Source organism: Brachyhypopomus gauderio, chromosome 13 (assembly GCF_052324685.1).
Source record: "Brachyhypopomus gauderio isolate BG-103 chromosome 13, BGAUD_0.2, whole genome shotgun sequence".
Classification (NCBI taxonomy): Eukaryota; Metazoa; Chordata; class Actinopteri; order Gymnotiformes; family Hypopomidae; genus Brachyhypopomus; species Brachyhypopomus gauderio.
This window is the reverse complement of record NC_135223.1, coordinates 10,133,787-10,147,289: the sequence shown is the minus strand read 5'-3', so window position 1 is coordinate 10,147,289 and position 13,503 is coordinate 10,133,787. Positions and strand designations below refer to the sequence as shown.

Below are 13,503 nucleotides of genomic sequence, written 5' to 3'. Positions count from 1 at the left end.
CAGCTCAAAAAAACCCCGCCTCCCGTCAGGGCCGGAGGAGCAGAGGCACCGCCTGCTCCTTTACGACTCGCAGCTGCGGCTCCGTTAGCCGCAGAAGAAACATCGCTCGGGCGAACGCAAGAGCGATTAGGCCCTATAGGTTCCACGGCGCGCTGCGTCTGGAGGAACACGGCGCCATAACAAACGTGTGTGTGGCGTGAATAAAGAGCGGAGGAAACGCCGCCACCCCGAGCCAACCGCTCGCCTCTTATTTACACCAGCAACATTCCCATAAACCTCGCTGACCTAAGCCCGGCGCTGCTCGGGTGTGCTGAGGTCTGCCACACAGCCCCTCTACCTACGCTTTATTGGACTGCGCATTACCCGCCCATTTGCAGTACATCACCCTGTGAAGCCCCTTAGGGAGGGGAGGAAAGCGTGAGGGTGTGGGGAGAGAGAGAGAGAGAGAGAGAGAGAGAGAGAGAGAGAGAGAGAGAGAGAGAGAGAGAGAGAGAGCGCTCAGCAGAAGCACAGCATTTACCTCACTCGCATGCATAGCTGGACTGGACCCTATTCAAAACCAACCACTTCCCTCCTTAGTCCAATTAATGCCTCTAAAAATGCCTCTTGGAACGGCACTGACTCAGCAAAAAATGAAACTAAACAAAACAAAAAACCTAGTGTAACATGAATATGGATTTCTCATTGTGAGTGTAAGTCTAGTCCCTGGCAGGGAACAGATTCAGGGTTGTGATGGACAACACTCAAGTATCGGGGTCGCTGTGGTATGTGCATGATAATATGCACAATCGCATATTACTGCCAGTCACGTATCTGTTCACGTAAAGATTTGTTACTGCCTGTGATTATTAATAATCTTAAATTTACACAAGAAACATCAATGCCAGTATGAGTTATGCGTCAATACTGTGACTAGTTAAGCTGGTAATATAGAATATTTCTGTGGTCGTTTGTTGTATTGATTTCATCTTTCATCTTCAGCTTTCATCATCTTCAAAAATGTCAATATTTCTTCAGCAGGTTTTCATTTTACAGCTAGAGCACTGCTGTTTTAAACATAGCATTGCACATCAACACACATGGTTTATATGTAGCTGTCTGGTGGTTGCACTACAAGACTTAATCTCATGTTTAGACCTAGCTGTGGGTGAAGTAACAAAATTTGCCTTGACCAGGGTGCATAAATAGCAACATACTTTGCTTAACAAATTCTCTCCCCGGCTCTCTGGGTTTCAGTCCAGTCAGGTGTCGGTGGCTCTCTGGAGACAGACGGACATTCACATGTCCTCACAGTTTCCACACTCACAGCAGCCCAGCTGAGTCTCTACCCCTGTATCCGTGTAATCCGCACAAATATTTGAAGCTCTCCCATTAAAAGAACCAGGCGTCTCTCCAGGTCCAGAGGCCAAGCAACGTCGACGACAGCTAGTGGACCAGCCAGGAAAAAAAAAACTACACAACAGTGAAAGAGAGAAGTGAAAAAAAAAACCCCAACACAACAGTGAGAGAAAGAGATGGGAAAATAACCCTAGTACGACAGCACCAGAGGGGAGAGGAAAAGAGATTCAGCGATTATTCATTAATTTCCAGTTTTATCTCAGGAGAGAAGGAGACAGAGTGATTCCCTGGAATGTGTTGCCGCTTTGCCAAGACTGGGGTCAATATTAATGATGAGAGCGAATTAGAGATGGGCGCCCTGAGTCACAGCCCCCATAGTTGATAGATCTGCTCCACGGTGCGGCGGTGTGGTAGTGATTATGGCCGCTAACCCACTATGACATGGATATATCCACCTTGCCGAAGGAGGCGTCAGAGGATCGCTCCCTAATCAGGCCCTAAAGTGACTACATATGACTGAGGCGCTTGCGGAATGCAACCTGTGATCTGTATTCATTACCAACATTCCCGCTGGAAGGATATCCCTAGTTTTGAGGAAAACAACTTGAGAACCTAATTCAAATGTACGGAATTTAAAGACGGAGGACGGAGCGCTGAGTATGGAGATTCTGGAATAACGCAACACTTCGCTGGAGGTGACCTTTGACCCACAAATCATCCAAGAAAAACTTCATTTTCTGAAGGATCAAAAAGCCAACTCAACTAAAAGAGGAAACGGTAGCAATTAAAAGGGTCTCGGAAGACATCCCGGACCCAAACGAAACATGTAAAAACAGTTTAGTCAGTGATACTGCAACAAAGGACTCCAGCTCATTCAGAGGCTGAGAGCCTTTTCAGCAATCTAGGTCAAACACATCACATGGGGCGAGAAAAGGAAACCACTAAGTGAAGAAAGGGAAAGGTGAAATTGGTTTCTCTTAATGACATAGCCCATCCAATTCTTCATCCATTTTTTTTTTTTGTAGACTCTGCAATCATAAACCATACCAGCAGTAAATGGCGGCGGTTGTGAACTTGAGTCCATCCAGGCCGTAAAAAAAGCCCAGCGTGCTGAATTACCCTGTTATTAACGGTAATGCATTTCTCCCATCCACAGCACACTCAGACACTCGGCATGGGTCTATTAAATTGCTCTACATAGGCGACAGGATGCCAGTTGGCACTGCCCTCACTCTGGTCAAAGAGCGGAGAAGTGCTTGACTTTCACCTCCTCTCCAGGCTGCAGAACCTCGTCTGCATGTTGGGTTGCTGACGTCGAGTAAGGCCAGACTCTGGGCTTGGACCAGTCCAAACCCACGGGCAGTAGGCAGGTCCTCCAACCCCATTTACCCACATACACTCACAAATATTTGTGGTGTTGTCCAATGCCGGTCTAACTCACCAGGAGTGAGTCTGACATCTACAGCAGTGGGTGGCTACCGATGGCTACGTCAACGCTGTTAAAAGAGCAGTAAAGTGTTCTTGACTCTGTATTTATGAGTTCGTTCCAGGATCAAACCTACTCTTCTTGACGCTGTAATTACACTGTTAGTGACATACAAAAAGACCTAAAGACATGGACTTACTCCAAGGGTTAAACAGCTATTCAAAACCATGGTGAAAGTTTTAGGCAAACATCCTGTTCTGCGAGTTGATTAACTGAGGAGACTACAGTCCGAGCTTCGCCAAGCTCCTCGGTCCATGGAGATGACATCACCCTGAGGTCTGCCAGTCAGGCCAGGTAATGTAAGAGCCATGAAAAAGGCAATGGCACACCTGCCACGCGGCTGAGCGAGGTGAAGGTCTGTGTGCCCTGAGAGTCACGTGCACTATTCTGATAGCCTTAACAGGAAGGTCTCAGGAGGTCTCCAGAGAACAGGACTTGGGATGTTTTAGCAGCTGGACATGATGCAGACTACAGCACAGGAATGCGATCTAAACTGAAGGTTTAGCACTTATGACTATTCCAGTACCACCAAAGTCAAGCAGGCATGCTCAACAAACGCTCCAACATTCTCAGGTGGTTCGCAAATGAAACATTTTGGAAGGCAGGGCCCACCTGTGTTATCCAATACCGTACATAAGCCGAGGAACAACCTGAACTGAACGTGTAAATACTACTGAGGAGCACGGAGCTACGAGTGAACCGCAATGTGAAGAACACAGAGCAAATGTATCATCTAAAAGCCCAGAACTGTTATTATTTCAGTCATTTGATTTGAACCAGGTTGGCTATCATTAAGATCTTCATCATTTGTAATAGAATAAAATTAGGCCTCAAAGCACAGTGAGCAGGAAATGAATACAGATCATCGAGGTGGGGAATTTGAAAAGCTTGCTGAGAAACAATGATTACATTGTAGTGACCCTTCTTAGAATACCTCAGAGTCTACGCATACAATCAAAGATCTGATTACCATACTGTAACGGCTCACAGATCACACCTAACCTCATGAGTGATTTATTACAGAACAGAGCATTTAAATAACTCCTGCTTAACATCAACTGTAACGTTAAACTTAATGTAATAATGTGTAAAACCAAACTTCCCTTTTATGCACGATTTCCAACTGCTTGGAAACTGTTGCATGCTTTACCTTGTAATGAGACACCTTGATGTACTTGTACCATGTAATACCATATAGTTTCATGAATTATTCAATGTGTACACAGACTCCCCCTTGTGATAATGAGTTTGTGCCTAATGTTAGACCCTACTGTAACTCACCACACCAGTATACCAATGTATGGTATCAGATTTTTGATGATGATTCACTATAAATATACACTATAAATCACAAGACCTTGCTTTAAATATACTATCGATGACAGGACAGTTTACGCTAAAGAACAAGCTTACCCTCCGTCCTCCTGGAAGCCGTCCAGCTCATCCCTCTGCTCTTGGAGACTGAAGTCCAGGTCCAGGTAGCTTCCATTATGGGAGAGCTGCAGAGTACAGTCGTCGAGCTGGGAACAGGGGACACATACACAGTCCATAAGACATTTTGCTCCACTCCGTCTGGTCAGAAGAACGTGGGCTAAGGTGGACGTGCGGACAAGCGGCGAGTGGTGTGGGTAAAAAAAAAAGACCAAAGTGTGTGAAGACCAAAGTGAAGATGACGTCACAGTTAGGATGGCATTATATTGAGAGGTATTTCATTTTATTGCCTAGTGTCTGAAACCTTCTGATACCTTCTGTCTTCCACAACTTTCTGTCTTCCACAACCTTCTGTCTTCCACAAGGACAGATTCATAAAGGAATGGGATGCCATTATATTTCATAAGTGCTTATTTAGACTTTATTTCAGTTGCACAAAGCCAGTCACGGGACACTAAAAAGGGGTTAAATAGTGAAATGTTGACTCATTCCTATGACTTTCAAAGATAGGCATTTAACGGAAAAAATGCTTGATCTATCAAGCAAGTTTTCTTGTCAGCATTCAGTTAAAGACCAAGTATGCATGAACTGTTTTCCTATCTTCACTCACTGAGGCGTTTCGGTTGATCTTCAGATATTCTCAGAGACGGGCTGTCATCGCTTCGCTGGCTTCAAAGCCCTTCCATTAACTACGTAACCCCGATGTGCAAATGAAGCGATTTATCACGTTTCACGTGAGTGTTGTGAGGGGTCCTCACAGGTGGCGTGTCCTGACGGCGGCTCTTAAGCCGAGCTGAGTCCCTGCTGGAGCCGGGCCTGTTTGTTGACACTCAATTACTGTCCAATGATAGGATTTGAAGTCTCCCGGGGGGCGTAGTTATGCCTCTGTGTGATCTGTCAATCAGCAAGTGGGGCAGGTCGCGCACAATTTTAAACATGCTAATTACACACACACATGCACAGGTCAAACCCTGACCTCCAAAGCCTGTTAAGGCCAAGTCTGGCTTTTGGAGCCGGACCTAGCCCCTGGGACAGGTATGAATATCCACAAAGTGCCTGTCCTATGTGGAGTTTACTTTAGCTAAACTATCTAAAATATCTTGGGGGTCATATCTCAAAGGTCCCAGTCCCAACCAATTGTACACATTGCAGTCTTTAATTCAGCTGTGTCCTGCCAGACCAAGAAAACACTTGTTGAGGAGTGGATGTGAGCTGTTGTTACAGGGAAGAAAATAACCAAAACAACCCCTGCAAGTGCGATCAGAAACATCTATATCACAGCTGACCAAACAGCTGTTGATTTTACAAGTAATTGTTTAACAGGACAAAGGGCTATTTGCAAATGAGAAGGTCAAAATGGCAGCATGGATCTAATCAGTTTACTACCCATAAAACAACATCAGCAAAAAATATGCAAGGCATTAAAAACTGACTTCCTTCCAGCACAGTATATGAATATAACTCCATACTTTAGTTCAGTGTGTCTGTGTGTTTATAAAGCAGGGAAGCTGTCTTTAGGAACAGACTGTGGGTGTCATGGTAACAGGATTACCACCTGGCAACCACGTGTACTCCACAGACTGATTCCTCAGTGAAGTCTGTCCCTCAAAGGTAATGTGCCATCAAGAACCATCAACGCAAAAAGGACCCATCAGTCATTCAGTTCATTGTTGGGGGGAAATTGAATGTACCTCTGTCACAATAACTGCTTGGTTAATGACGGCATTACCTGTCACTGTCCTGTGTAAATGAAGGAGAGAGAGAGAAACAGAGAGAGAGAGAGAGAGAGAGAGAAAAACAAAATCGAGACAGTGAAAGACGTTAGGGAAAACAAACGTAAAACACATCCTAACCTCAGCTGTTTTTGAGCTTATCCTTTCGCCGCTGTGATGTGGTTCCACTTCCTGCCGCATGAATTACAGTAACTTAATTAAAAGTGTTGAGGGAGCGAGGGAGGAACGCTAACTGGTAAAGACATCAAGGGGCTTTGATCCCTGTTGCCACTAACCCCGTTTGTGCGGACTCTGCGGTGTCTCAACGCTGTGTCATGTTTGAGGTCTGAAGCAAAACATGACGATGCCTCTCTGTACTTTTACCGCAAGAGCAACCCAACCGCCATTACGGGCATCCCAGAGTTCCCTTAATTCACCGACCGCCGTCTGCCAACCGAAGCCGTCGTGGCTCTGGGGGACTAGCTGTTTTGATCGCAGTCGCAGACGAGAGGCGGAGAGGTAAGGGCAGCAAACGGAGGAGCCTTCTCCAAATTACAGAACGGATCCCGAAACACCAGGAAATCCAGACTTGCAAGCCAAAGTTAGTCTGACTATATTTAAGTGCCCATGAACAGGCATGCCTGAAAAAGGTATGGAAAGGGTGTGGCCTCAAAATAAGCAAAGAAAAAAAAAAAGAGTGATGGGTTGGGGGTGTTTAACACAGTCTTTAGGCATTATAAAGTCCGTGACATTGTAACAGTTCCTGTGTTAAACACCTAATTGGTAGGCGTCCATAAGGTAAAACACAAGGACAATCGGGCAGAATGAACATATCCTCTGATGTCACAGACAACGTTAAACAGCATATACTTCAAGATAACAACGATGAGTAAAAAACGTGAATGTTTAAGTAGCCACTTAAACTGAAGTGTTGCACTGATTCCCCTGCCAGGACACCCACGTGTCTATTTACCACTTCAGGAGTCTGAAAAACCAGCCTGCTTCCTCTGAACTTGGCACCATCGTTTAGAAGGGGAAAAACACAGGCCCCTAATTTCTTTCCCCCCTCTTCCTGAACTCTCCAGCTGTGCTCTGTCACTCGCAGACTGACCCAGATATTTCAGCCGCAAAAAGCCCAGGCAGGTACTTTAGATTAATAAACAGACCAGGAGTGAATGAGGAAGACCGATACGGATCAGTCTATGAATCAGTGATCCAGTTTGCTCACTGCCTGCTGGGTCATAACAGTGGGACCGCTCAGAAGGTGCCGACCACATGTAAGCCTGCACACTGCTGTCACAGTGTCAACCAGGTTCACCAGCTCACCAGACTCAAGACGGGCGGGTCGGGGCCCGGCTGTGATTGGGCCCTGCTGGCGCCCGGGTGCGGAGCGGTTTTCCTCCGTTCTTTCGAAGCGCTCTCTATCACTCACTCTGGACGTGTTTTTATTACGCTCTCAGGGTGATGGTGAGAGGTTTGCCAGGTTCCCTTCGGAATGACATCAGCCTCTTTAAACGAGAGACGATTACATCTGAGCCCGCTCGCCGCAGGCCAGGCTCACGTCTCACGCCAGACTCACGTCTCACGCGCTCCAGCACGCGGAGAGCCTGCCGCACGTGTTCCTAAGAGAGCTGCGGGAAAAGGCAGCAGCAAATATTAATGTGCTTAAGAAAACAGAGAAGGGGAGCTGGGTGTCTGCCTGGTCAAAACAACCAGACATTAGTAGGCTGGGGCAGGAGGTGCTCTCTCTTTCTCTCTCTCTCTCTCTCTCTCTCTCTCTCTCTCTCTCTCTCTCTCTCTCTCTCTCTCTCTCTCTCTCTCTCTCTCTCTCTCTCTCTCTCTCTCTCTCTCTCTCTCTCTCTCTCTCTCTCTCTCTCTCTCTCTCTCTCTCTCTCTCTCTCTCTCTCTCTCTCTCTCCTCTCTCCCTCCCTTTCTTCATGGCATGAATCAAAGCCATAATCGCGTCAAAAAGTGCGTCTGCAATCCATACATTGTAACGCACCAGCGAAGGTTTCCTGAATAAAGGGTGAGATCTGGATTAGTGGCTTCTGCAGTGGGTCCCCACCCTGGTCCTGACCCCGTGACCCTGCGGCTAGGAGCCTGAAGCCGAGGGCCGCAGCCAGACCTAGCCTTCGCCCTCTGACCACAGAGCAAACGCTGGCCGGCCTGGGCCGAGGAGGAGGCTGGGACACGCTAAAAATAAAGAGCTTACTGGGAACCAGCTCAACCCCCGGTGAATCTCACCATCGGCTGCATCTCCAAGCAGGCGGTTCGCTGGCCTACAGGCAAAACATGCCACCACATACATTTAAAAGCCTATGTCCTCCAGAGTGTCTAATTTCTTTTCCCTTTTAAGCCTTTTGGCCTTGTATTACTTTTAATTGTGTCAACAAAGCCTTTATTTTGTCACATGAAAGTCCAGTTAACTGACAATTCTGCTTCAGTTCCCTTCTCTGTTAAAGTGAGAGACCATTAGTGGTTGGGTGGTGGTAAGCAGCCACAGAGCACATACAGAACACCCTCAGACACTGTGGCCAAGCCTGTAACGCCTTCACCCCTCCTGACACCGTTCCCTGTGCCAGACTGTAAAAAGATCAAAAGCCGGGCTAAATAAAATACATTTTGTCACCGCTGAATTAGTCTACAGCAGGCTCAGCATGCCCATTAACACAGAACAGGAGATCGTCTCGCGTTTTGTGGCTATAAACGGGCATGTGGTCCCCATCCAAACATGCAGCGTCCAATTAGCACTCTCCCCTAAAGAGCTGCAGTCACGTGGACGTGGAGAGAAAGGTTCTCGTGGCCCCCTGACACGCTTCGGAGGAGTCTGAGCGCAGGAGGGCCCGGAGCGGACGCCTCCTCACGGCGAAGGAGCTCGGGGAGAAAACTCCACGTAACAGCATCTACGGGTGATCCAGTCTGCAGGCCCGGCCGTGAAGGCCCTAGCCTGTGTTTTACAGCGTTTAGCATAACTTATTACTGCACTCTGTAATTTTGGCAAAATCCATGTACAAACAGAAAAGGCTTCTCGATGAAATAAGAAAGAAAAGAAAAGTAACAGGGAAAAAAGTGTGTGAGCGCGTGTGTTCGACATTTCAGCGTCACAGATGACAAGGAAGAAAATGTATTATATATATAACTTGTATTACAAGCGGATCGAGGGGATCGGTATGACGTTAATTACTAACCGTAGGTCCCTTCTGTAGCAGAAAGGAACACTTCTGAAATGATGCTCAATCTGACAACTCGATAAATGTCTTGGACCTTGTCAGTTCAAAAAACAGCTCCATGTTTCCACAGCCCCGTGTTCTGATGGAGTAATATTGGTAGAGGTGTTGGGTTTATTCTGTCAGGTTATGTCATTTCCAACCATTCTGCAGGACTCTGAAACCCATTTACTCAACCACTTCCTCAGTAGATTTCTAATATTTAATAGGATGCTATGGTAACATAGATTAGGAATAACTAGTGAGCTTGACAGCTAAACACCCAGACTGATGGATGGTTACTAAATTCCTCTGATGTTTGCCATAGCTAACTGGTTTGCAAAGCAAACCATGCCTACATTTCTCAAATGCAGTAAAACGTGCATGACTATTTTTTCAGACATTTGAAAAAGGGATTGATGTGCCGCTAATCACATCAGGAACTCATCGTTTATCAGTCATTCGGTGTTAACGTGTACGAGTACGGTGTGTCTCTGCACCTGCTGTCTCAAACTTCCATCAACTTTTGGAAGCCCTATACCGATTTCACTACATTACTGCAAAACCACACATTAAAGCCCTCGTGCAAATTCCAGGGTGAATGATCTCATTGGCATATTGTCCAAAGCCATTCTATAGCACTTTCAATGACACCGCGACACCATTCTTTAGTTTCTTCTTTTGCATGTCCCCAAGCACTTTGCATACAGTGGTCCAGTGAAGGTGGTATGGCTTTCAACAGCAGAGGACTGCCTACCCTGACCTGTGCTTCTCTGTGATGTCGGCCCGAGGAGCGATGCTCAAATTTGACCATGATCTATTCAGGATGGCATCTCAGTCTAGACAGCCTACTCTGAAGTGTCCTTTTGGGAAGCATTTTGTGGCAAATACAGCACAGATTGTAATGTGTTGGATGACAAAGTAGTTTAATGGTTGCAGCTGTTTCCAGATGTCATGCAAAGGATTCCTCTATTTGAGAGTGAAATAACTAATTAAGCCGTGATAAGTTTACTCACTGGTGTAATTTGAGCAGAGAGCATTCCCTTCAGCTTAATGAAATACAGCAGTAACAGCAAACAAACATGGCGACCGTAGACTGACACAACCAGCTGCCGCCCGGGCGTGCGGATGCTAACCAGTCAACAAGTGAGCCCATCCCTCCAGCCCGCCTGGTCACCACGGTAACCCATCCTGCACCATTGCTGTGCTCTGAGCTCAAGCCAAGCGAATGTGCGCTCACGTTTATCACTGGAGAAACATGGAATCGTGGGTATCCTCCGGTAACCCAAACGAATCAGGTACCCACAGATCAACCAAGGCTGAGGGAACCTAAAACGGGCTTTATGTAACGGAGCTGAAGAATGACCAGCATTCTGTAATTTTAGCATCTTATATACAATTTAATAAAATGCATTAAAAACAGGTGCAGTATGTGTTATCCTCAAATGCACCAAGTTGGTATAGCCCAGTTTCAAAGCCAAAGTTTCAGTTAACCAAGATGATGCCAAGAGGACATGATATGCTTTCTGGAAGCCTCGGAGAAGACCAAAGCATGCTCCTCCCACCACAGATCTGGAGAGCGAAGATAAACGAACACAGGTGCTTAGCATACAAGTGCAAAATATAAACACCTCCGCTACGTGGAGCACGCAAAGTCCCAAAATCAACTGCTCCCTCCCGCCCCTCCAGTGCGCACTATATATAGCACAGCCTCTCCAAGCTATTAGAAGGTGTTGAACAGATAAGAGTGTTTGCCTTAGAAATGAACGCAGAGGTAGGCCTAAGCTCGGTAACGATCGCTCGATAACAAAGTGCCTGCGTCAAGGCCCGAGCAGATGGGATCAGAGCTGCCACATACATCAAGCTAAACACGAGGTCATGGGCTGCGTCTGCTTTAAGGGATGACATCATGAACATGACTCGGCAAGAAACACAAGGTGGCACAGTGTTGACAGTTCAGACCCTAGTGTGCATTGGATCTCAGTGCCTTCCAAATGAAGAACATACTTGAATGGGCTGTTTTTTTTTCCTGTTTTCCGCAGATGACCAGAACACATGCGTCATGCCGTTATGTCTCTCTCGTCAGAGATTAAACTTGTCCGCGGACCGAGCGGTTTTCCTCGGTTTCTCCATTAAACCCAGCTGATCATTTTCCACAAACGGCCGTGCTCAGCGAGTTGAGCGTGGTTTCCCCCAACCATCCGTGTAGATTTCCACACCAAAGTAAGACCAGACCTGCTGCGTGGGACAGAACCCTGCTCCTCAAACCTCAAACATAACCAATATGCAAGGTGGTGCCATTCAGATGTTCCTAACGACCACTGTAGGTTCTGACTGATTTTATATGGTGAGATTACTACCAAAAGGAAATCTAGGGCCAACTGTTGGTACGTCAGTCATCAGAGGGGGTGTGCTCTGCTGAAGGATGGAGGCTAATCAATGTGGACACCAGGGTCAATGACAGCTGTAGATTCCTCAGCACTATGGACACAGCAGACATCTACCACACGAGCTTGGTCCTCAGATGGCCCACATTCCACGTGGCCACAACAGCACCGCTTCTAAATACAGCTCAGGGAGTAATGCTTTGTTTATGTGGTGGAAATGGACTAGAATTAGGCTACAGTTAGAGGGGAAATATTCTGGAGTGCGTTCCAGCCTCTGGCCTATGTGGAGATACTCCATACAGGTACAGAAGTTGTGCGCATTTTAAAAATACCTCTCACTTATCACCATCAGTGTGTTTATGATCCCCACAGACCAAAGGCAACCTGAAACGGGCCGGGAAATTGTTTATTTTTCTATTATGAGAAAAGTGTGTGTGTGTGTGTGGGGGGGGGGGGTTAACTAATGCATCAAAACAAGTTGTGAAGAAGATAAAAACTGTAATTGCAGCACTAGGACCTTTGACAAAAACCCAATAGCTCATACAGAATGGTGCAGGACCGCTGGCCACTGCGGGGTGGCCAAGCCAGAAATATCCTCAATATTTTCCCCATCATCTGGCGCTGAGCACAGCGCTGAGGCTTCAGGGTGCGCTACAATAACGGTTGTTTCCACACACATTTTAACACATTTCCAGAGATGAGGTAAAGGCTACAACCAAATCCAGTTTTCACTAAACAGACTCTCCGTTTTCGTCATACCTTTTGTGGAGCTTTCAGAAGTCTGTGGACTCCGGCGATCTGGTTTATGAGCGGAATATCCTCCCTGAATGTGAAGAGAGGGGGTCTGGTCGGCTCCGGGAAATTTGTGCTGTTGAATGGATCAGTATCATCTAGGAACTGTACCCTGCATATTAACGTAGCCATGGTACATCCATGCAAGTAGGTTTAGGAAAAGTACGTAGTCTGCAAAAAAAAAGTGAATGCCGCCGGGAAAAGTCTTTGTCGCAGTATCTTTACGCAGAGCTCAGCTCTCACACAGTAGCAGCCCCTGGCTGTCAGTTATCCACAAACTCCGCGCTTCGTCTTGTCATCAGAGATGAAATCGAGTGTTATAATAAAAAGACAACAATCCCGATGCCCCCCGTCATCGCTGGTGGTCTTCTCCAGCGCTGGTCTCTGTGCTCTACTGTGTTCTGCTGCAGCCTGTGCGGAGGAGAATGGCGAGCGCGTCCAAGGACATAGCGGGCAGACGGGGCTGCTGAGGCGGACTGAGCGGAGCGGGTCGGCGGGGCTGGTGTCTGCAGTGGGCTGCTCCAGAGGGGGGACTCCTTCCAACTTCAACCATACGTCTCACAGGAGGGGTTTATTTCTGAGTTCGGGCGCCCCCTGGTGGGGATGTGGGATGGTGAAATCCGCGAACAACAATTTTGCGTCTTTGCTTAAAAATGATTAAATGTTCTGTTAAAATGTAAACGTCGGGAATGAGTGGCGGTTTCACTCTCGTGAGGCTGCGGGATGTTGTCGCAAAGTCCACGCTACACACCTTTCGGTAGGCCGGGAGTATTTTTTAGCCTCCTATTTTAGCCGCATGTGAGTTAAATAAAATAAAGAAAACAACAATATAAAAGTGTACTCTACGTCACTTTACTGACGTAGCACATCGATAAATAAAAACACCTGCAGTCTCACCAGTGCAGAACCACTTTCCAACACCAGAGGGCACTGGTTTCTGATTACGAGTACTCTACGTATGAGGCTTTCGAGAGATCCAACCATGCCTCTCAAAAGATTTACCGGTATATAAGAATGTTGGCAATATAGTGACATGAACACTAAAATGAAACCAATAACTCCAAATAACGTATAATGCTGGTGCAAACCTAATGGTATGATTAATTATAATGATCTGAAATGGATGTTTGGACGTTTGAACTGATTTCCAG

At 46.7% G+C, this 13,503-nt stretch overlaps 1 protein-coding gene across 6 annotated transcripts in view; it reads right to left on the bottom strand.

Moving 5' to 3' along the window:
* Positions 1 to 12,920, bottom strand: part of fhod3b (formin homology 2 domain containing 3b) — a 98,872-nt gene extending 85,952 nt beyond the window's left edge. For 3 of the 6 annotated variants that reach the window (XM_076970765.1, XM_076970766.1, XM_076970767.1), the window contains exons 1-2: positions 12,320 to 12,920; positions 4,238 to 4,344 (exon numbers count right to left, since the gene is read on the bottom strand). In XM_076970765.1, coding sequence (XP_076826880.1) covers positions 4,238 to 4,344; positions 12,320 to 12,484 — 272 coding nt within the window. In that variant the 5' untranslated portion in view covers positions 12,485 to 12,920. The remainder of the gene's footprint in view (positions 1 to 4,237; positions 4,345 to 12,319) is intronic. The other 3 variants (XM_076970768.1, XM_076970769.1, XM_076970770.1) reach the window with 2 other exon arrangements.
* Positions 12,921 to 13,503: the final 583 nt, after the last annotated feature.